At 40.9% G+C, this 25,064-nt stretch overlaps 2 protein-coding genes across 7 annotated transcripts in view; one reads left to right on the top strand and one right to left on the bottom strand.

Annotated features, from left to right (window-relative positions):
- Nucleotides 1–25,064, top strand: part of ARL13B (ADP ribosylation factor like GTPase 13B) — a 98,180-nt gene that overhangs the window by 28,168 nt on the left and 44,948 nt on the right. The gene's annotated exons all lie outside the window — the stretch shown is intronic.
- STX19 (syntaxin 19) lies at nt 7,300–22,431 on the bottom strand. The gene is made up of 2 exons (XM_030581655.1): nt 22,162–22,431; nt 7,300–8,766 (listed from the first exon to the last, which is right to left on the bottom strand). Exon 2 carries the CDS (start codon nt 8,699–8,701, stop codon nt 7,820–7,822), a length of 882 nt encoding a protein of 293 aa, XP_030437515.1. The 5' UTR covers nt 8,702–8,766; nt 22,162–22,431; the 3' UTR covers nt 7,300–7,819.

Raw genomic sequence — 25,064 nt, 5'->3', positions numbered from 1 at the left:
CAGAACAATAGGTCTTTGAAGATGCTCATCTCCTACCTTTCTGGAAAGACTTCCTGAGGACCTTACAATTAGTCTTTGAGTTATGTCTGTAGGGTCATGTGATTAAATCACCTGGTACTGGAATCCATCTCGGAATACCAGTGTTTTTCCACTGACTGGCGTGGGAACTAAGTTTGGAAACAAAGGCTTCCCACCATAAGCAAAAGCTGTTTGAGGCAGGGGAGTGACCTCAATGTGGGTCAATCTTCACTGTCTCCTCGCCCAAGATGACTGCTGGAAACATCTAAGAAAAAGACTGGGAGGAGGAGAAGAGCTGAGCCCAGGCTGGAAAGATGTCTGGCCTGTGAAAGAAATACCTAGAGTTTTAAGCTGCAAGCAAGAGCAGCTTGCCTTCAAGAACCTCTGCACTCTGCCTAAAACAACAGTTAGGGTGAGAATGTGCTAGTTATAACCAGTTTCTTTAGTATATTGAGCTTAGCTTGTGTGTTTGTGTCATTTGCTAGGTAATTTGCTTTGATCTGTTTGCTATCCCTTATTATCAATTAAAATCTACCTTTTGTAGTTAATAAACTTGTTTAGTTTTGTCATAACCCAGTGTGTAGAATTCCTAACTAGGGGGCAATAAGCTGTTGCATCTCTCTCTCACCACGTTGAGGGAAGGAGCGAATTTCATGAGCTTGCGCTGTACCGTTCTCTGTGCGGCACAGGGTGGTGTAATTTTGAGTTTTCACTCCAGAAGGGGGTGTGCACTTGAGTATCTGGGTAGTTCCTTTGCTGAAGTCTTCCCATGCAGGGGCTAGTGAGAAAGCCTGCATGTTACAACAGCTGGGTGTGTCCCTATGTGTATGTATGCTGGTGAAAATGTGAGACCGGGAGTGAGTCTGCAGCTTGTTACAACAATACAGTTAAAGGGAGCACAGGCTGGTGGGACAGGCTGGCTCATTGTTACCCTAGTTCCAAGTGGTACCCCAGGGGAACCCATCAGAATGTGGTTATCAGTAATAATTATGTCTTGGAGTTTAATGTCCTTTTTGACATCTCTCTTTAGGTCAGGGGTCAGCAACTCTTCAGAAGTGATGTGCCGAGTCTTCATTTATTCACTCTAATTTAAGGTTTCCCGTGCCAGTAATACATTTTAACATTTTTAGACGGTCTCTTTCTATAAGTCTATAATATATAACTAAACTATTGTTGTATGTAAAGTAAACAAGGTTACTTTAAAAATGTTTAAGAAGCTTAATTTAAAATTAAATTAAAATGCAGAGCCCTCCGGACCAATGGCCAGAACCCGGGCATTGTGAGTTCCACTGAAAATCAGCTTGCGTGCTGCCTTTGGCATGCGTGCCATAGGTTGCCTACCCCTGCTTTAGGTCCTGGTGGCATCTGCTTTTTAATTTATCCATAGCAAGAAGTAGTATCTTAAGACATTGGCCTACTACATTTTCTTTGCCATACAACACTACTGCTTAATTTGCTACGCTTGTTTTGCTAATGTAGGTCTTGTAAGAATGTTAGAACACTTAAATGGCTAATCAATATTTCATATGCAGTGAACAGCAGTGGAAAATAAGTTAGAGTAATAGAAAGTAAGACTTGTGTTCCATTGATTCATATGGGTCAGTTCTCTCATCGATGTCTTAGCGGTTTAAACAGATCTCTAATGCTAATGGATTTTCTTCTTTTGTGCTTAAATTCCCCTATGCTCTAATTGGGAGGGAGGGTCTAGATCTCATATTATGTAGACAAATATCCAGCCTGCTGGCATTATTAAAAATGATCTTCTCTCTCTAAGTGCTTGAAAGCATGACAATGAGAGAGTAAATTTCATAAAAATGTCAGTGATAGCCCTTGAGGCTTATAATAGATTGCTGAGTAGGGCAAGGGGAAATGTTGTATTTTCAGTACAGAAAGTTATTTTTCATTTCTGCTATCATTTTGTTAATGAGGGACTGTAACTGCTAATGTATCAAATAGTTGCATAACACAGTCATGACTGACTAACGCACTTTTCTAACCAAAATGTATTTTCCTTTGCCTGTTAGCTTTTCTGTATAACTCTGTGGCTATAGAAAGCCCATTTTATGTTCTAGTAAACTGTACTAATAAAATCTTGTGTTTTTATTATACAGTACCTCAGTTGCCTTGACTAACCAACATAAACGATCCACATCAAAGTCTCACAATGTCCATATACGTTCTACTTTTATCAGTTAATAGCAGCCTTTGCTAGACAAAATATGACCAGGGATCTTTACACATTTTGAGCCCTACTCCTGTTTTTTTCTTTCCTCTCAAAACCTTGGTAATAAATTTTATATATTTGTCTGTCTTATTGTGCTCTAATACGGACAGCAGAAACAAATTCTTTCACTATTTACTTCCTCCTAGATGGAAAATTATTTTCATAACTATTGTTGAAAACCTGGGCTTTATTCCATGTTCAAAAATAGAAGCATTTTTTTCCTTTGAAGTAAACTGTTTTATTAAACATCCCTAACATGTTAGCAGGAAGAGCTAGATTGGTAACACATTTTCTTCACAGATAAGAATGCAATATGTACATTTATACCACATGTGATCTTATGTAAACAGGTGGTGTTTGTTAAAATTTGCACTTAATTAGAATAATATTTTAGGCAGGATTTCTTGAACTTTTGTCATAGTTTTCCTCCCATTCAGGTACAGAAAAAATGCCACGTCTTTTTTTTTCTTTCTTTAAAGGGTACAGGGAACGGTGCATGTTGGTAGCATATTAGCCACGGCAGCCTTCTCTCTCTCTCTGCTGGCTTATTTCCACTTAACTCTTCCAAAGCCAAAGTGACTCTAGAGTATACACAGAATACCAAGGGTCTCAAACTCAAATTACCACAAGGGCCCCATAAGGACTAGTACATGAGCCACATAAGGACTAGTACATTGGCCTCAGGGCTGCATCACTGAAACCTTTTCATACAACGATACAAAAGTACAGTCAAAAATGGGAAAAAAAAAACAAAAAAACCCCCTACTACTACAGCTAAGTGAGACCTGTGGGGTCGTGCTGAACATATCTTGGCTCGCCTGCCCCGCCAGCTACTCTGGAGGCACCAAGAGGGATTTGATCTGAAAGGGAAAATGGAGAGCCAGGGCAAGACACTTGGCTTTCACCTCCTGAGTCTAGGATTTAAAGCCAAACTGATGTTACATGATAGGAGTTTGCTGTTCTCAGTTTAGGCTCTTGTGGTCAAGTCTCTTATGACTCCTGTCTGTTGATTTAAAGGTAGTCTAGGGCTCTGGGGCCAGAGGTATGGCAACATGTGCAGGATGCAGTCCTTGAGACTCCCCAGCTCTGAGCACCTGGGCTGGGATTAAAAGCAAAGAGGACACTAACTTCCACAAGGTGATGTTCTGTTGTAACCGTTCCTGTGGGGGAAGAGCCTCCTAGTTCATGTACACAAAAGCATGAAAATGCTGAGGGGGCAGGCAGCAGCCAGCTGCAGTTTGCAGGCAGGGAGCATGTGCTGCATGTGAGCATGTCTTGTAACAGGAGGCAGGTGGTGCTGTCCTGAGATCGTGGGGGATAGACGCACATTGATCTGATTCAAGTAAACAAAAAGTAAATCCAACCCATGCCTTCAAGAGAACTTTCCACCAAAATCACTCATCTGCAAAGCTGCAAACATTCCACCTTCGTCAGGCAGCAGCCAAAGCAGAATGCCAAACCATCTCACTCAAATGACAAAACACGCCCCCTCCCTGCCCCATGCCAACTCCTTCCCCAAATCCTCAGCCCCACCTCTTCCCTGCCTCCTCCCTTGAGCATGCCATGTTCCCGCTTCTCCCTCTCCTGCCCCCCTTCCCGGAGCATTTAAACAGCTGTTTGGCAGCGGCTGGGCAGGAAGCTCTGGGAGGTAGGCGGAAGAACGGGGACATGGCGTGTTCAGGAGGGGAGGAGGAGGTGGTGGGGTGGGTGGAAGAGGGGGGAGCTTGGCTGCCAGTGGGTGCAAAGCACCCACTAACTTTTCCCTATGGGTGCTCCAGCCCTGGAGCACCCACGGACTCAGCACTTATGGTGGGCCCGTGGGCCGCCTGTTTGAGACTCCTGCAGTATACCATAGAACAGTGGTTTTGAAACTTTTTTTGTGGCAACCCAGTTGAGGAAAATTGTTGATGCCCGTGATCCAGTGGAGGTGGGGATGAGAAATTTGGGAGGGGCTCAGGGCTGGGGCAGAGGGTGGAGGTGCGGGCTGCAGGGTGGGGCCAGGAACGAGAGGTTCAGGGTGTGGGAGGAGGCTCAGGGCTGGCATAGGGGCTTGGGGCGTGGTTTGGGGCGAGGGCTTTCCTCTGATGGCTCCTGCTTAGCTGCGCAGCCAGGGTGCAGAGGCAGACTTCCCACCTGTCTTGGCACTGTGGACCATGCTGTGCCACGGAAGCAGCAAGTTCAGCTCCTAGGCAGAGGCGCGCAAGCGGCTCTAGGTGACTCTCACCTGCAGGCACTGGCTCCGCAGTGCAGAGCCAGTGCTCGGGGCGGGGGCAGCGCATGGAGCCCCATGGCCCCTGCACCTAGGAGCCAGACCTGATGCTGCCTGCTTCCAGGCCGCAGTGCTGGGTTAGAACAGGTAGGAACTAGCCTGTCTTAGACGGGCAGCAGCGCCAACGGGACTATTAATGGCCTGGTCGGTGGTGCTGATGAGAGCCGCCGTGACTCAGTGCCTTCCATTCCGTGACCCAGTAGTGAGTCACAACCCGCAGTTTGAAAACCATCACCGTAGAAAGTTCTACTTTAGTAGAAAGCTTTTGGAAGAAAAAAAAAGTTCTTGTGCGCTTTGTGCCTGAAACTCAGCTTAATAAATATTATCTTAATGGTGACGGACTACAGGTAGATTAGATAGATAGATATTTCGATCGATCGTAGCCCACTTAGACTTTGTGTGTTTTCACTAATGTTTTTGGATGTCCCAATTTGTGGTTGCTGAACTTGAGACTTATTTAAAGAGGCCTGATTTTCAGAAGGACCTTCTGGAAGTTAGGCTGCACTCAAGTTTGTCAAATTGAGTACCCCAAATCATTTTTGCTTTTAAAATGTAGGCCTGTATCTTATAGAAGTTGCTTGCTGTAATCACAGCCTTTACATGAAATCTTGGAAGATTGTGCATTAGTGTCCAAAGGAGGAATTCAAAGAATTTTTCTGTTAAGGGTTACTTTGGAATCCAAGCATCTGATAATACTTTGACACAGGTTTGTTTGGATTATAATTTAGATTTGGAGTGGGGCGTTGCTCCATTATGTTTCTAAGCTAAATGTGAGCTTTTAGAATTAATTTAGTAGTTCTCTCTTTGGGTTTATGAGCACCAATAGTGACTTGATAGAATTCTAACATAATTATCAAGAAAACTAGAAAGTCCAGTTTCTCAGAATTTCAGTAGGCTTTGATCTGACCACTCTGAATGTGTGTAGATTTGCCTGGATTCTAGCATGCCCCATGGGAGTTTGGAAATGTTTCCAAGATTTTCCTGAACTAATTTATCTCAGTTTCATTGGGATTCTCAATTAGAATTGCTGTAGGCTAGCATTTTGAAAGCTGGAGGGTGCAATGCCATTCCAAATGGGACCTTGAGCAGAGGAGGAAGACAGCAGTGGGGATGTGGACGGCTTTAGCGCTCCAGATCCACCTATTTCTTCCCACTGCAGAAATACTTCAGCTGCAGGTAAAGCAATGGGCTGCCTCTCAAAAGTAATTTGTCTTCACTTCCTGCCTTTCTAATGCAGCTGTCCTTGGGAGCAGCTTAAGTGTCTAAGGCTGCAGGCTCAGCTAGCTCAAACTTTGCTTCTCATCTTAGCTCCTTGTGGCTCCAAGGGACCCGAGCACCACAGCACATAGCTCTTTAGGCAGGATAGGAGGGGGGACAAAAATACCAGAAAGAGCCAAACAAAATTTTATAAATCAAAAGGCAAATATGCTTAAAAGAAGAAACAAGGTATGGAGAGAGAAAGCGAACAGAGATAAAAGGATGAGAGGAACATGGCTGGCACCTGGTGCAAGTGGGGCCCGAAGAGCATCCAACCATACATCTATCTTGAGGGGAACTGATACACAAGGAAAAAGCAGCTTGGTGACCTCTGCATTAGGCTCCTATCTAATCTTTGCTACCATCTGTGGGTTGGACTCCATCATAGGTTTGCAGTGGATAAAGAGGTAATGTCTGATAGTTTTAAAAGGCAAATTCACAGACTTTTTAAATTAATTTGTCAGAAGTTGAAAATCTTGGGATATAGATTCTGAAGTTTAAAAAGGAGAATTAATTCATGTCACTTTGGCTACATAGGCACCATCAGGGAATGAATATAGATATATACATTTTTTTTGAGTCCACAGTACTGTATTATGGTATCACAGCACATGGAATGCTTTTTTCATGGTCTTACTGTTGTATTTATTGCCACTGTAACATTCTCAGTGTAGTTTTATATGGAAATATTCATGTACTTGCATATTTGATGTAAGTTCAGTTCTGCTGCTCTGACTGCTTCCAGCATAGGATTGCCAACCCTCCAGGATCATCCCAGAGTCTCCAGGAATTAAAGAGTAATTTTTAATTAAAGTTTGTCATATGATGAAACCTCCAGGAATATGTCCAAACTAAACTGGCAACTCTACAGGTTAACTGAATTTAAGAAATACTTGTCTTGAAGTGCAAGTGATCTGAGATCTTTAACTAACTGAAGACTGAAAAATCTGACTAAATTGGCAGCTTACTGGTATGTTCTAAATACCCACCTTGCTAAATAGGAACTAGTGGATAATGATTTTTCTGTGTGGGAATGGGAGAAGGAAAATCTTGAGTGAAGGAATAGAGTAAAATATGGACAGCATAGCCATTGAATGAGGTTTCTATTTTTCTCTAATTCACACTTTCAGAAAACAGTGGTTACCTTAATAATTTAGAATTGTTTGGTTCAGTCCTTATATTTAAATAGTTTATATCTAAACACATTAATTACGCGTCATAAACACATACATTCACTCTGGGCTGAGAGATAATTCATACATTTTATAAATGGAGAAATGCGCGTGGTTCCCCTCTCCAGTTGTCAACACTTGTGATTTTTATCATAATTTTAGTTATACATGATGTTTTAATTTAAAGCCTCAGTTCCTGGAGAAGAGTGATTAGATATCTCATCTTGCAAATTTAAAAACAAAAAAAAGTTGCTTGCCCTCATAGCTGCTGAGAAAAGCCTGAAAACATGACTCAGGTGCAAGTTAAAAGCTCAAAAACCAGAAGGCAAATAAAAATAACCTTAAACTAATTTTTAAAAAAAATATAAGTAAGCCAGTCTCATGGTTCTGGGGGCCCGACACATGACTTCTGAATGTTTGGCTTTGCAATACTGTTAATACTTCCCAGCACCGCTGGCAGAACCTCCTAGACCTTGTGCTTATATCACACTGGTCACTGTGATAATCCACCAGCTCCACTGGACAACCTCTTTTAAAGCAGGATCACTCTGGGTTGGTAGGATCAGAAAAGGCGATCTTTCCACTTCATCTGTGCTTCCAATATAACACTTCTACCGCAACCTATCAGAAGCAGACAAACTGCTGAGAATCCCTAGGTACTACTTCTCTAGTTCTGCCAGGAAGAGCCATTTGCAGGAGCTCAGAGAGGATTTTTTTTTCCCTTTTGAGCGTGAGATGCACAGAAGTTGAAGGAAAGAGCCCTCGAGGTGGGGAGAGTAAACAGAGACAAACTGAAGTGTAAATGGAATCCACAGAACTGCTTCAAAAGTTCTGCTGGCAAAACAGTAGCCTGTGAATGTTGAGAATCATCCCTTTTTGTTATCTGCAGCATGGACAACACCAGCAACATATTGCTTTACAAGGGTTTCTCTTTCTATACTTGGCTGCAAGTCTAAACTTCTCTCTTGATGTTTGAACATAATCTTGAGTATTGTTTACACCCATTTCAATGTTGTTGATAATTTCCCCTTGTTCCTCCACCAGAAGTGAGATCTGGATAAACAATTCCTTTAAGTCTTTGATGTGGTTCTCCAGATTGACCAGTTCTTTGTGTCTTTGTTCAATCTCTGATAGTTGAGCTTTAGTGATTTTGACTTCAGTAAGCAGATTTTCATTGAAAATCTCCCATTTTCCTTGTTGAAGCATATCATTCACTTCTTCCTCGGAGACCTCTTTCCCAACCACATCAAGCTGGCGGAAAATGAATGTCTTGCATTTCTCCTGCTTGGCTGTTATAGCATCATTGTATGAAAACATGGTGTTCTGGAAACGCTGGAAAAGGAACGCATGCTGAGATGTAAGGATTCTTACAATGGCAGAAGATGGCCCGTGTTCACTTTCAGACTTCTTCACTGTTTTTGATAGTTCATCCAAGCATTTACTTACATGCTCTGCTTGAATTTTTATTTCTCTTGTAATGTTGGACTCCTTTTTAAGAACACTGAACCTTCTCATTGAGGACACGAGGCTTTTCTGCTGCTGACCAAACTTTTGAACATCCTCTGCCAAGTTACTAATCTCATCCTGAAGTCTCTGGATTTCATTTAGGTGCCTCTCAGTTATGGGCTCTTTCTCATAAATAATAGCTTGCTGTTCCAACTCTACTTGGTGGTCGTCTTTCACCTCAGGTGCACAGCTGTTCTCTTCAGCTAGCTGCAGTTCTTTTGCTCGCAGTTTAAGTTCTTGCAGGCGGTCTTTCATTTTTTCCGTTGTGCAAGGAACAGCAAGCTATCTTTCTTTCCTTATGAGTGGATGTCACTGTAATCCTAAATGTAACAACAACAAAAAAATCTCTGTTTAGCAATTATCTGTGCACACACTGGCTGTGCAGATGGCAGAGACCTATTCCTGTGCACAGAGATAAGATGTCAAAGAGGCAGCAAATGGGAGAAGATGAACATCAGACTAAATATACCTTGTGTCTGGTGATCACAGCTATTTGATAAATTGTATTTAACATGTACTGCTGACTGCCTCACCTGCACCCTGCCTACTAATCCACTTCCATTAGGACATGCTGTAAAACCCCAAGCCTTTGACTTGCTTCAAACAGGTGCCAGTTAAGAGCATATCTCTGCCTTTTCACTGCAGAACTTACTCTCCAAATGTACACTGGCCTGAGGCCCAAGATGGGCTCTTCAGTCCTGTGCCAGCAGTAGTTTTCTGGTTTGATATCTAGAAATTAAAGTGGATTAGAAAATTAAGGTAGGGCATGTTTGAAAAAAATTGTCTTCAAATAATTTACATTTTAATGTGAATTCTTGGAGTGTGAGGTGAAATTCCTATTGGGGTAGCTCTGAATTTGCAGGATTAAAAACAGGAGTTTTATAGCATTCTCAGCTTCCCAATGGGCCACAGAATACTTAATTTCTAGCCCTGGGTTGTTACAAGCTAGACCTTCAAAAGTGAAATGTTTTTGTTTGGAAAAACTATTTTAGGCCTTTTTGTTTAACATGATTTTGAAATCTCTGCCCCCCCCCCCCCAAGGCCTATATAGTTAAACTAAGGGTAGCTAATTTTAAAATTCCTTTATTGTTCTGTAAGTCGTATTTGGTGCATACAGCATTCATGGTAGTATAGTTGGAAAGTTTTCTCTGTCTTTATTAGAATTACAGTAGAACCTCAAAGTTACGAACACCAGAGTTGCGAACTGACTGGTCAACCACACGCCTCAGTTGGAACTGGAAGTACTCAATCAGTCAGCAGAGACAAGGGGGGGAAAAAAAAGCAAACTGTACAGTACAGTACTGTAAACATAAACTACTAAAAAATATAAAGGGAGAAGTTTGTTTTTTTTAACAAGGTAAGGAAACTGTTTCTGTGCTTGTTTCATTTAAATTAAGATGGTTAAAAGTAGCATTTTTCTTCTGCGTAGTAAAGTTTCAATGCTGTATTGAGTCAGCGCTCAGTTATAAATGTTTGGAAGAACAACCACATTTTATTCAGTTACGAACAATCTCCATTCCTGAGGTGTTTGTATCACTCAGGTTCTACTGAACCTGCCTAACATATTTATAGTTCTACTACATGTGACTAATAAAGCCATCTCAAAATAATAAGACTTATTGAGGGGAAATGAGTATAGTCTATATTTTGTCCTCTGAAGCCTGTCATTGTGGCATTTTCTCTTTCTGGAAGTGGGTAAGTGCCATCTAGTAGGTGTTTTTTATGAGGTTTAAGTTCTATTTGATTTTTTTAATTTGGTACAGCACTCTGATTTTAATTATCTTAATGTATGACATTTTTCATTCATGTAAGTATATAAGATGTGTAGACTGTTAGATGATTAGTCCCTTAGAAAATGAATTTACTGTAGTCTTTTCAGCTGCTCCTTCAAAATGATCTTGAAGAGGCAGCATTCCACCCTTTCCTCTGCCTGTCTACTCTGTCATCTGTGAACAACTAAAAATCAGCTTCAGCAGTGTTGCCTATTCCTATCATCAGCCCTCCACCATTCTTCAAAAAAATTACAACAAGATTTTGAAAGGGAATGAAACTAATGTCTGATGCAACTTTAACAAAACAGCACACTTGGCGTGAAGCTTTCTTTGAATTTTTAGCTTACACTGTCTTTGGAGTGTAATAGTTTTAAAGTATTTAGTTAAATGTTATACTGTACGGGTCATTACATAGAGCAGAGCCCCGTATGACTGCTTGTGTTCTTTGTGCTTATTGTGGGCTCACAGACTCATAGGGGCTTTCAAACAGTGGTCATCTTAAATAGTGTGGTGAAAAACCCTGTATGGGCTGGTATCTCAAATGTGGAATCAACATGTTTTAATGTAGTGGCATTTTTGTGGCTGTTTCAGTACTACTGCTATTAAGCCTTCTTCTCCTCTTCCTACCCCCCCCCCCCCGTTCCCCATCAAAGGAGAAAAAAAATTATGGGCTTGTTTTTACAGTAGCATCTCAGTTTCCAGCTACCACTCTGGAATAGGACTTGGGGTAACTGTCTAGTTCAGGATTTTTGTGCAAGTACAGTGTAATATGAGAAAGTTGTATAGTACCTGATGACCTTACATTTGGAGCTACTAGTGTAAAATTCATTTTAATGTCACAGAGCTTTAGTCAGCCCTGACATTTTTCCAGAGGACTTCTGCAACATGACCCTGAAACTTTTCTGGAATTAAACATTGGTTATACTAGATCTGAGACAAGAGGGATATATTTCAAATTAGTTCAAATTCAGCAGTCTCTCGGAGTCCACAGGCCACAGGTGATTACAGACCTAAAAGTCGTAATATTACAACAAAAAAACTTTAAAAACAGACTCCGAGACTGCTGAATTTGAACTAATTTGAAAATTGGACACCATCAAATTAGGCTTGAATAAAGACTGGGAGTGGATGGGCTATTACACAAAATAAAACTATTTCCCCATGCTTATTTCCCCCCCACCTGCAGTTCCTCACTTCTCCTTGTCAGTTGCTGGAAATGGGCCATTTTCATTACCACTACAAACAGTTCTTTTTCTCTCCTGTTGATAATAGCTTACCTTAACTGATCACTCTCCTTACAGTGTGTATGGTAACACCCATTGTTTCATGTTCTCTGTGTCTATATATATCTTCCTACTGTATTTTCCACTACATGCATCCAATGAAGTGAGCTGTAGCCCACAAAAGCTTATGCTCAAGTAAATTTGTTAGTCTCTAAGATGCCACAAGTTACTTCTGTTCTTTCTACACTTAGGACTGTAAATTACACAAGCATCATTTAATGTGAAGTTAGTGACTTTATTTAATAAATTGTTTATATGTTGAATGGGAAATATATATTCTATGTACATATAAATTGTTTATATCTAATCTAAACCAATTTAGGGTTTTCTTTAATGTCTAAATTTGTTCATGTTGATTCCAAAATGCTGCTTTGTCTGTCAGGATAATGAGTTGTCAACCTGATACATCTATGTTAGGTGTAACAGAGCAACAGATTACCAAGGGTAGATTACTTCTGGGTTAAATTATGTTTATAATATTTTCTGTGAATGATCAGGAACCTTAGTTCTAGTCAGCAAAACAGGTATGTACATTTGGAATGTGAACTCCTATATCAACCAATTAGTGTTGTTGTACTGTTTTTATTAAAGTTTGGCTGGTAGAAATTTCTCATCATGTGCATTGAAGAAAAACACAACACTCCCCCACTCTAAATGAACTAAAAAATGACTAATAAGATTTTGTTCAAATTTTCCAAAAAACTTATCATCGGGCAAAAAGCAGGAATGGAAAATTTCAAAGAAAGAGGTGAAGACTGAAGGAAGAGAGGAGCATCTGATAATGGAGTTGTAAAAGAAACTTCTGTGCATCCTTACCTATAGAGGTCAAGACTGCCTGCTGTGACAAAGGATAAATGATAAAAAACTTATTGTAAACTGTTCACTGGTCCTCATATAACTATACACAGTACCATGGTCCCTTGTTTGGCTCTGAAATCCTTTTCATTGTGTCTACAGAGATGACCTGAATGTTCTAACAGTTAGCATTTAGGTAGGTTTACTCTTTTACCTTTACCTTTGCGATAAACTTCTCACTGGTGGCAAAAATGGAGAATTTGAGCAGACTGGGACACTACAGCTCCCTTCCTATAGACTTAATAGGGGGAGTTCAAGTGCGTTCTATCTTGAAATGTTCCCACCACCCTTAATTGAAGTGTACCTTTTGCACAAGGTTAATTTTCAGATGAACTTCACCAATGAGATCAGAACACGTTAGAATATATGAAGCGAGTTACATGTTTAAAGCCCTTCTGTAGTGTTATCAGAGTTCACCATCATACTGCCAAGATTCAACTCCATAACTTTCAAATAATTCAAAATTGCTTAGAGTTATTGCGTGAAGAGTTGCCTCCATAGTTAGTAGGTGTAAACTAGTAGAATGTAGTTAACATTTTTGCTGTTTTTTTGGTAGTGACAGGACAACTCTTTTTAATATATTGATTTTTTTTTAAAAGTCAAGATCTTTAACAATCGAGTTCAGTGTGCGTATATAGCATTCAAGTGGTGACACACAAAATGACAGCAAAGGAGTGATTCCTATAAATTATCAGTATGCAAAACACCTTTTGTACATATTTACACAGTAGTGTGAACACCTTAAATAATAGTACAGTTGTAGTTTCTCTGATCCCTAGTCAACACTTAAGGTCCCTAAATATATGTTTGCATAATGAAAAGTTATGAAACTGAACATTTATGAATATATTTCCAACAAACTCTTAAATATGCCTGTGCACAGAAGGATTTAACAGGAAATCAAACACAACAATAAATGTAAACTGTGTTCAGATTTTTTGCTGCAGGCCAGTAATTGGAGTACAGATAGATACTGTATCCTAGCATTGGTAGTCTCCCCATGCTCTCCTTGATTTTTCTTGTTTTTTTGCTGCTATCTTGTAGTTTTTTTGTGATACAATGTAATATTTTTCTAAGAGCCAACAAATCCAGCAGTATCAGTGTTTTGGTAATGTACAGAGACTTAAGATCAGGCAAGTCTGTTAATCTACTGGAAAACGTTGCCCAAAACAAAGAAGCCCTCGTATGATGTATTCATGTTGTTGCAATAATTCCTTAGCATAGCTAAACTTACTCTACCTCTGCCCCTAGTAGGAGACGTGATTCGTTAAAGATGACATTCTTTTGAAATGTTTCAGAATTGCTTGGCACCATTTAGACTGCTCCAGGGAAAGTTCAGATTGGGGCATGTGAAAGTAATCGGGAGTGCTGAATAAAACTTCAGAGAAGTGACCTGAAAATCTGTTTTAGCATAATCTAACACATCTGTTGACCCATGTTAATTTAGAATGATTTAAGAAGCCTATAATTAAAAGGCAAGTTATAAGGATACACCATTGGTGGTAGGTGGAGAGTGGCAAGATAGAGCTTTTGTGAAGCTGAATGATTTGCAGTTAATTGTTGGAAAACTTTAAAACAAGCACTCACCATGTTACCCCTTCAAAACCAGTTGTAATCATAATGAACGTTGGCTACCAACTCACTGTTAGTGTAAACATGCAATGGCAGAAAAACAGTGGTTTTGGATTTTGTATATCTTTATATCTTTAAAGAACTGTCTATGTAATTTCCATGTATTTGAGTGACATTATCTTCAAATTTGTGAATGCACACTTCCTTATAGGAAAATGTAGTGATAGTGTATGAATATCCTGGGACTGTGTACTGGAATATTCAGAATACCAGTCTCCTATCTTACCCTACACGCTCACAGATTGAGCAATTAGTGTTCAAATATTAAACTCACAGAGTTAAGAGGAAAACACTTTAAGTAGCTATTAATAATTGGACAACTTTGTGCTTTTACTTTAGTCTTAGTGGTAATGGAATGAAAGCAATTGAAACTTAGTTCCATATCTTACATCCTTTCAGCCTAGCTGTTGCCTGAAGACACTGCTTGCCAATTAAGCTTGTCAGTGTGTTGGCAACTAAGAAAAATGCAAAGTCAGATGTTTCAGATAAATACAGTTGACAAGTTGAAGTGGGGGATAGGCAGATTGTGTAATTGCTGGTGGTCTCATTATGCTATGGCTCAAAACAAGCAGTGTAAGTGCTCAGTATTTTCAGTCAAACACAGTGCAGCCTTGAATGGCTGTAAACACAGTTGGTATCCATCTCTAACATGGTTCCAAGCTATATTACAACCGTATTCAGAAACAACGCTATAGACCATGGGTCGGCAAACTCTGGCACGCGACTCACCAGGGTAAGCACCCTGGTGGGCCGGGACAGTTTGGTTACCTGCTGTGTTGGCAGGTTTGGCTAATTGCGGCTCCCACTGGCTGCGGTTTGCAGTTCCAGGCCAATGGGGATGGTGGGAAGTCACGGTCAGCACATCCCTCAGCCTGCTCCACTTCCTGCAGTCCCCATTGGGCTGGGATGGTGAACCGCTGCCAGTGGGAGCTGCAATCGGCTGAACCTGCCGATGCAGCAGGTAAACAAACTGGCCCGGCCTGCCAGGGGGTTACCCTGGCGAGCTGCGTGCCAGAGGTTGCCGACCCCTGCTATAGACTATATGAGAGAGAAGAACCCTGCATGACAGTTGCTTTTGAGCACAGTGGCTGTGAGCAGAGTTTTAAGAGTGTAGTGTGGTCTGGAGTCCAAGTCGTCATTCTTAGGTGCCTCATAGTAGTAGTATAAGAATAGGCTCAGTGAGATGTGCAACATTTGAAATGTCTGTTGTTAAAATACTTTTTGGTCCACATGGGAAAAATTAGATCTGAATTTTCAGTTTATTCAACAGCTTTGCTTGTATATTTTCTCATGAAATTGGAGAACAATTTGTTATGCTTTCAACTTTTTGCTGTAGAATCTTCCAATGAGGTTACCCCTAATGCTGCATTAAAGTAGATACAGAAGAAGGGCACAGGTATTTCTTTTTTTAATTTAAAACATCATGCTTACAGGATATGCAGGCTCATTTTTTTGTTTATCAAATGGTAAGCAGGCTTGATGAATATTTCCTCTATTAAAAAAAGTCACTGCTTTAAAATGTTAAACGAGCTGATGTTCATGGAAAAATAGCTATTTGTAAATTGTATTGGAACAAGTCATATTTTCTGTTTCTGTGCCAAATTCAGTCCAGTTAGACCAGCTTCTGTTTTTAAAATGCTGCTACATTTGTCCATATTGTAAAAAATGAATTATTCACTATAAACACTCTGGGTATCTGTGTGTGTTATATGTTGTGCAATAAAAGGAATGTAGCAAACAGAGGGACTCTATGAAGGTTGTTCAGCCTGAAAAAACATACCCACTTGAACAGGCTTTATAAACTGAAGGTTGTTATAGTGTATTCAACTGCACTGCACGTTTTTAGTGCAACATCATTGTCCATTGAAAAAGTAACGAGTAGTGAGCAATAATGCTTACGTTAGAAATCTGATGCTTGAGGCTCACATTAAGAATGTGACACTCATCTGGGATCCTACTGGAGTAAGTGCTTTTGGGGCTATTTGTCCATACAGCTGTCCTAGTTTGCTGCAGGTAAGCTCTGCCACTGACTCCTGATAGGGTTGTTGATAGAAGGTGCCTGGAACATGGCTCTGGGCTGAGCAGAGAGTGGTGAATTTGTGCGAGGTGGTATATTTAGATACTTGGTGATTAGCATGAGTAGGTTTTGAGGCAAAGTGGTGGTATTGGGTGCAGTGTGTGAAACTGGGAGTCGGATTAGAAGACAGTTGTGAAGAGAAAACAAGGAACAAGCTTTCTTAAGAGTTGAAAGGGCTAGTGGCATTAATGAGAGGGTTGTTTGAGGGTGTGAGGGATGAGTGGGAAGTTCTGGATGTGACGGACAGGGGAAAAAGTGATTTCTTTGGACATACTAGAAGAGGTTGAGGGTTCCTGAGGGACTGGTAAACTCCAGGAGAGGGAACTGCAGAATTTTTGTAAGGCCATTATATTCTAGGAAGAATGAGAATGATTGTAGGTTGCTAGCCTTGAGATGCTGGGTGAAGGAGGGGATTGTGAGCAGGTGAGATAGTACAGGGTGGAGAATGGGCTGAAGCACTAACATTAGTGGAATGTGAAGAAATGGTGGCTGTTGTGAGTCATAGTCTGTGTAAGCTTTTATGTTTTCAAAGTGCTCTACAACAGCTGATCCTCCACATGTTCCTGTGAGGTAAATAGTTTATTGTGTCTCTTTACAATTGGGGAAACTAGATAAGTAATGAAGTATCTTGTACATATTTTGTCATTGGCAAAACCAGGATTTGGATTAGAAACCTGCGAGTTCTGGATCCTTTATTTTAAACATTGCCATAATAATAATTATCACAATTCCCATGCATACAGATAGCAGTTGTGCGGTATCTCACCGTTTCTTTGGGTAATGGAAAGTGAGAAGTGCATGCAGTATGGACTTCCAGAACTCAACACTAACAGCTTGAAGGTGGCCTCCTGATGTTAAATGAACACTGCACCTAGAAGTCCAGACTGACAAACCACTCTTTTTACTAACTGCAGAAATAGGCAAGCTGTGTAATGGGAATGTTTAAACCTAATTAGAAACGAGAATGGAGATTTTTAAAGTTTATGACATGGCTTTTACCATAGCTGACATCCTAACTTTAAAAATGTCTTAATGTTGTCAGTGCCCCTAATGAAAAAACTGGCAGGGTTTTCAAAACGAGTAATGAAGATGCTGACCTTTCTTCTGTTCATTTGTGGCTACAAAATGGAGTAGCTTCACCTTTACTTGATTGTTGATGCAAATGTGATACCACAACTACAAATCACAAAACTCCCCCAATGAAAATTAGGCAAACCTCGGCTGCAATGGTGACTATTTTGGAAGCTCAGCCACTGCTATATACTTTGAGGGCAATGAAGCCGGGCAGCATGGGAGATGGGTGAAATCAATGCATTTAATTTCTATGGCATCTGGTAGCTACCCAGACCATTCAAGGTTTGCTCTCCTGACTTATACAACTGAAGACTAAAAATTCATACTCTGTAGATTGCTGACTAGTGCTTGGTCCCATTTCACAGCTGCCAGACCAGAATGCTGACATTGTACCCATGAAACAGTGCTTTACTAAAGTGTGAGAGAGCTTTCCAGACAACTTTCAGGATTTTTATCAAAAGAACTGCACTGTGCAAAGAGCACACATCAACTGTATGCTGACTCCACAATCAAGCTCTCTATCCATGTACAGTATAGCAGAGGCAGTAGTAGTGTAACCTTCTGCATTGCTCTGCTTCTGGGAGTGAGAGAGATCTTAAACCTTCATGATAAACAAACCAATGGCCCCTGAGATGCTACTGCTAACAAAGCTGACAAGTTTTTATGGACACAGTTATGAGAGGAAATAGCCTAAACCCACCAATTCACTTTACATTGGCCACCCAGGTAGCTGTCAGATGATCTGGGTCAAATAGAATCCAATGAGCTACAGGTGAAAGGCTTTATATCCCATTATCTAATTTCTACAAGACTAGAGCTGGATTATTTAGTCTTCAGTCTTTTGCCTGTGGAAGCAGCAAAGAATCCTGTGGCACCTTGTAGACAAACAGATGTTTTGGAGCATGAGCCGGCATCTGACGAAGTGGGTATTCACCCACGAAAGCTCATGCTCCACAACGTCTGTTAGTCTATAAGGTGCCACAGGATTCTTTGCTGCTTTTACAGATCCAGACTAACACGGATACCCCTCTGACACTTGTCTGTGGAAGGTTTTCAGTTCCTTCTCCTTTATAATGTGTTTACATATAGTTTAAATCCTGTAAAAAAGCAGCAGAGTCCTGTGGCACCTTAAAGACTAACAGATGTATGGGAGCATAAGCTTTTGTGGGTGAATACCCACTTTGTCAGATGCATGTAATGCATATTCATCCACGAAAGCTTATGCTCCCACTCCCATACATCTGTTAGTCTTTAAGGTGCCACAGAACTCTGTTGCTTTTTACAGATCCAGACTAACACAGCTACCTCTCTGAGTTTAAATCCTGTGTATAGACATACAAAAATACCAGTTACTGTCTGTCTGCCCCTTAGCCTGAAGTTTCGAAGCCTTGTTTTGAACTCAGAGTTCTCTCTGGATAGATTCTGTTTGATCGGGCAGTCATGATTCAAATAGTGCAGGGTGGAGAGCTTTGAAAAAACACTCCCAGTAAATGAAAACAGGATTCAGAAGTGAGGTGGGAATGAGTCACAGGATAAGTTGTTCTAAGTGAAACAAAAGTTAGAATTGTCATTATCATGATTACTTCAAGTGGTAGCCTAAGAGAGGAGCTGCACTAGACATGGCTACAAATATAACACAGAGAGAGATTACTGTATTTCTAAGTATATCCTATATTTAGAGGTGGTGGAGTTGGCTGGGGGAATCTTGAATTAGATAAAGTTGATTCTCTTTAATCTCCTTCCAAATGCACGTGTACAAACTCTTCATTTCATCCCCTTACACCAGGGGTCTCAAACTCAAATGACCATGAGGGCCACATGAGGACTAGTACATTGGCCCAAGGGCCGCATTAGTGACACCTCCCCCACCATGCTGCCCTCGGCCCTGCCCCCTTTCCACCCCTTCCATGAGGTCCCGCTCCTTTCCCACTCCTTCCCTGCCCCCATCCCAACCCCTTCCCTGAAATCCCCACCCCAACTCTGCCCCCTCCCTGCCTGCAGTATTTGCAGTAGGAGTGTGGGGTGTGGCAAGGGCTCAGGGCAGGGAGTTGGTGTGGGGTGCAGATGGGGTGAGGGGTGCGGCAGGGGTCAGGGCAGTGGGTTGGGGTGCAGGAGGGGTGCAGCAGGGGGTCCAACTGCAGGAGGGACTTGGGGGGCGGGCTCTGGCCCAGCACACACCGGGGGGAGGGCAGGCTCCCTGCCTGCCTGCCCTGCTCCTGTGCCACTCCAGGAAGTGGCTGGAAGATGGGGGAGCAGGGGCACGTGTGTTGCTGTTGCTTCAAGCACCATACCCAGCATCTCCCATTGGCTGGGAACGGGGAACCGCAGCCAGTGGGAGCTGCTGGAGGCGGTGCCTGAAGCAACATCAACACACACGCCCCTGTGCCTCTCCTTCCCCAGGTTCCGGCCACTTCCCGAAGGAGCGCGGGGGCAGGGCAGACAGGCAGAGAGGCTGCCCTGCCCCCGGTGCACGCCGTACCAGAGACGCTCTAGGTAAACGCTGGGGGTGGCGAGGGCTGTGAGGAGCTCGCGGGCCACAGAAAATAACTTTGCAGGAGGAATGCATCCCACGGGCTGTGTGTTTGAGACCCCTGCCTTAGTAGGTGGATGGTACTGCAGCACCTTACTTCAAGGCATATCTTGCCATCAGTTTTTCAGGATAATTCACTATTTTAAATGGGAGTCCCAGGTTGAGAAGTAAAGTAGTATAAATCACTGTCTTTGAGAAAGAAATGCCAGTGCCAATTTACTAGTAAATACAACAAAGGCAATGATGGATTATGTGACTCTCACTTCTCAACAAATCCAGAACATACTGTAAAATGAGTCTGTTACTTTGGAAATAGAGGATGGGAGACTACTTACAGCTAAAAATCTATTTTAGATAGCTAGTTTCATTTTGTAATATTTTACTTGGTTAATATCTGTTAAAAGTGTCCTGCAAAGAGAGGAGATGGGAATCAAAGGAGTCTTGCTTTCTAGGTCCTTCATAATATATAAGAAGGATTGAAAGTGTGAGGTTTTTGTATGTTGGTATTTCTAACATATAAAACAATCAGTATAGTCTTGTCTTCCATAACTTTGCCAGAGATTGCATTGGAAGACTAAAAAATTGCAGTGGGAGCTTACTAAACCCTTAGTTGAAGGGGAAAGGATGTGCAATCTAAAGAAATCTTTCCCCTCAACTGTAGGTCAGGTGTTTGAGTTAAATAGGCATTAATGTAAACAGGGAATAAAAGTCCTTTCTTGTCTTAATTGCTGAGGTTTCACTTTCCTGGTATTAGTAGGAGTAGGTCATTCTCTTCTCCATATGGCCCTGTGGGAAGAACAGGGTAGAGAAGACCTGAATTTCTAATATTATAAGCAACAGTAAAGCCAAATTGAACACACTTTTCTTTAATACATAAATTTATTTTAACTATTAATTATTAATACAGTTAATAAATTCAGGCCTTCTCCATATACCATGAAGTGTAGAAAAGCATAACTGACTTGCTTATCCTCTGCAGATCACTGTTATGATCAGATCTCCTTTGTGCATACGCATGCACATACCTCTCCTTTGTTTTTCCCACTACGTATGGTAAGAATCTTGGTTAATACCCTACCTTGGCTGAGGGGAGAGAGAGACCAGTATCCATGATCTCTAAATGAAACCACTGTTCCTCATGGAAATCCATTCCTATTGAATTACTTCTGCTATTGCTAGCATTTCTGATACTGTACATTTTCTGAGTTTGTGGTACCCTTCACTGTTCATGATTTTTGATGGGCAGTATTTATTAGAATTTTGGGCAGTACAAAGACTTTAGAATCAATTAGAAATCACATTTGTAGGCAATACATGATTTACCTTGTTAGGTCAAATTGGGTCCAAAATTTTAGGTTGTGTAGTCAGACTTTTACAAAAAATATTCCACATAGGAATGTTTTTATGATACTTCTTCAAGAAATCAATTGGCAAGATAGGAGTCAATATACTCCTTCAGTATTTACATTGCAGCATTGTGCTTATGCATGAAAATCAGTGGATCTTGACCCAGGCTGAGAGATAGGCAAAAAAATAGAGAAAAGTAAAATTGGTTTTGTAAAATTCTTTCATGTATGATGGAACTTAAAATATAAATAAGAAAATGTGCAACCTGACATTAATTTGAAAGTGTCCTTTGTCCGTATAGGGATCAATCCACTAAATCATCTGTTGTATTTCAAAAGCACGTAGCATTCAGATTTTTGTTTTCTGTTGCTCAGGTTTCTTACATTTTAGAAATAGGCAAATCGAGGAGTAAGTTATTTTGTATTGTTTTGAGGCATTCAGATTTTTCCTATAGGTGAACACAACTTTTGACTGAATGCTTGTCTGTGTATCGGCAATACTTTTCTTAAATGCCAGATGCTTGATGTCAGTGCTACTAAATGTACACAAACACTCCCTTTCCCATGACTCTTCAAATAAAGTTCAAAAGCTCTAGTCGTCATAAAAATCCTAATTGATCTAAGTTTTCGTGCTTTAACTTTAACATATGCGGAAGTAAATATGTTAATATGCAGTCTTAAGAGAAACCCAAGTATCTTAATATAAAATTAAAGTGAAATAAGCATGCTCTTCTGTGTATACAGTTTTTCACTTGGTAAACTTAATTTGACAAACTGAGAGAAGCACTCTGCCGGTATATCACTTCAGGTATGTTTTGATGTATGTCTCTCACAGTTTTAAACATGAACTTTCCTAACAAAAGATTCTACTTGGAAAATTAAAATCAAGTCCTTTCCTTTAGGCGATTCTGGCACACTTCCAGAAAAATACATGTATGCGTTAAAACTTGTCTCACAGATTAGCATTCATATACATGAGCATTAAAACTGTTGAGCATATTTGCTAGTAGCACTATCAAATTCAGAGCAGGGGAGACATCCACTATTTTGTGTATCTTCACACTTAGTTATTTCATTTTAAACAGTACTGTATACTGTTTCTGTAATATTTGCAACTATTAATGCAAAATAAAACCAACTGTTTACCTTATAGTCCTGTGCTGGTGGCAGTCTTGTTTTTTTTGGTTTTTTTTGTTCTTCAGTGCTGGAATCCTACTTCTAAGAGTAAACTTCAGTGTATCCTGAAAAGTATGATTTTGACCATTTGCTTAAGTAATGCGTCTTGAGTGCCTTTCTGTTAAACAGTTTCTGCATGCCTGCTCCTCCTAGTTCTTAAATAATCATCTGGAGGGTGCATCTCAGAGAGCTGTGGTATGAGAAGCTGACTCCTTGCAATGTAATACTACAGTAGAAGAGCAAACTAGTTACTTTGCTCTTGGGGAATCTGGTTCTGCCGGTTAGAGACTCAGCCTTGCTTTAGAGGAGGTTCATTTTATTACAATTGGCCAATAGCAGGAAGTTCCTGTGACTAGCTTCTTAGATACAGTATTTGTAGGCTGGAAATACAGTAGTGGCTGTTAAGTACAATATTCATTTAAAACAAAATAAAAACCAAAAACCTCCTTGAACAGGAATTGAAGGCTATCAGACCTATTCACAAAACTAGTTTGGAAGGGTAGGCCCCGCAAGAGTCAGTATTTTAAGTCTTTAACTCAGTTCATAAATTCAATCCAAAGATAACACACAGGAAAAAGTACACCAGTGTTGTGACATGCTTAGGCTTGTCAGAATTCAGTTTTCATTTATTTTTTATTTCAGTGGATAATATCAGCGTTTTATTTTTAAGATTTTTTATTTTTATTAATTTTAAATTTTCACAGCCGTGGGAAATTATGGGGTCAAATAATTATTTAATGATGTTGAATTTAAAAAGTTAAAGCTTATACCCATTTAAAACACAAATTGTCAGCATCACATGTCAAAGTGTACAAAGTAAATGTACTTCAATTAAACTGAGTTCTCAAACAGCATTTTTCTTACTTTGCCCCTCTGTAAGTTTTGATTTATCATCAATGGAAGTATTTTTTCATCTGTTTGGGTATGGCAAAATCTATTTTTGCCAATATTTACCAGTAAAAATATAATCCCTCCAAGTATTCATAGGTTGTATCATCTTAATCAGTTCTCTTCACCAGCCATGTCCTCTTCTCTGGCTCTTTACCTTGTCCAACATATATATGTAGTTAGTTATTTCACTTTTTATGTAATTGTTACGTATGCCAGGTATAGAAGCCTCAATCCTTTGTCAAAATATTCAGAGTTTAAGGCCAGAAGGGGCCATCAGATCATCTAGTCTGACTTCTTCCATGTCACAGGTCACCAACACCACCCAGCAGCCGCGCACTAAATCCAACAGCACAAATTAGACCAAAGTATTACAGTGTGATGCAAAGTGTTCCTGAGGCTGAGAACATGTGGAGGTACTGAGGTGTATCAATGCTCAAGGCACTTGTAATGACGGGGAAAGTATTATGTGGGTATATCTCTATTGATAAAAACAAGTGACCTGCTCCCAATGCTGCAGAGGTGGGAAAAGAGGTGGAAAATAGAATTCCTAAGGTTAGGGTCCCTTGTCTATTAGGCAGGGGTGGCTCTAGGTATTTTGCCGCCCCAAGCGCGGCAGGCAGGCTGCCTTCAGCGGCTTGCCTGCTGGAGGTGCCCTGTCCCATGTTTTCGGCGACACGCTTGTGGGAGGCCGCCGAATCAGTGGGACCAGCGGACCCTCCGCAGGCATGCCACCAAAGGCAGCCTGCCTGCTGCCCTCGTGGCAACCGTCAGAGCGCCCCCCGTGGCTTGCCGCCCCAGGCACGCGCTTGGCGTGCTGGTGCATGGAGCCGCCCCTGCTATTAGGCACCTGAATCAGTGACCTGGTTTACAAAAGTTCTGAGCATCCAGCAGCTCCAAGTGAAGTGCGCTGGGAGAGATGCTGGATGGGCAACATTTTTGAAAACCAGACCACATGTTCAGATGCAAAATGATGGACTTAGAAGCCTAAACGTAGGCATTCATTTTAAAAAAATCCTGTCCTCAACAATCTCCTTCCTTTTAGTTATCATGGCTAGGCTTAAGTCAGTGTGTGCGGAAAAGAAGTTTCTCTTCATATTTGATGTCCTTGGTTGACTGGGCTGCACTTAGGTATAAGAATAGTATTTCTGCAAAGCTACCTTTTTAGATTCTCCTCAAGGGATTGTCAATGAAGACAGGACCTACTTTAACACTGAAGCTAGAATTTTATTTTTCTGTTAGTATATAAGGAATGTTTACATTCCTGGTTCTTCCTCTGTTTTCTAAATATCCTACATAGTGTCCTGCAACCAGATCATCTCCTGCCAGCTTTTTGGTCAGCATAGTGTTGTATAGTAGCTATTTAGAGTACCCATGGTGGCACTCACAAGATTGTCATTCTCACATGCTGCCCGCTTCCCTCCCACCCCACAATCTCCAGTTTACATTCAGTTGAAGAATATCTGTTTTAAATTGTGCAAAATGCCCCATACACTATCTTGTTTAGAAGCTATGTGTGCAAATACACCTTGAGCTACAGTGTCTAGGCAAAAGTTTAGTTCCTAGCCTGTACATATGGCAATGCTTTGGAGTCATGGATCATGGGTCTAGTGTGACCAAATGTCCCTATTTTATAGGGACAGTCCCGATTTTTGGGTCTTTTTCTTATATAGGCTCCTATTACCCCCTACTCCCATCCTGATTTTTCCCACTTGGTGTGTGGTCACCCTACATGGGTCTCTTGTGCTGTGTGCTACACAAACACATAGGAGATACACTGAATAGTTTACAGTTTAGTTTTAAGGTCATGTCTATGTGTGTCCCCAAGAATCCCTCAGTGCCAACTGGCAAGGGGTTCAGTGTTCTGTAACAGCAACTCCTCTCAGCCCTGACACACTCACTATGCCAACACACTGCTTTCATAGTACAGTGGACCCTTACTAGAATGCTTGTCTATATAGCGTGAATTCGCTTATAGCGCAGGA

The sequence above is a fragment of the Gopherus evgoodei genome, chromosome 1 (genome assembly GCF_007399415.2).
Source record: "Gopherus evgoodei ecotype Sinaloan lineage chromosome 1, rGopEvg1_v1.p, whole genome shotgun sequence".
NCBI classification, from domain to species: Eukaryota; Metazoa; Chordata; order Testudines; family Testudinidae; genus Gopherus; species Gopherus evgoodei.
This window is presented reverse-complemented; position numbering and strand designations above follow the sequence as displayed.

Bases quoted from the DNA above. Each gene is read 5' to 3' on its own strand.
- STX19 (XM_030581655.1), bottom strand. From the start codon at position 8,701: ATGAAAGACCGCCTGCAAGAACTTAAACTGCGAGCAAAAGAACTGCAG.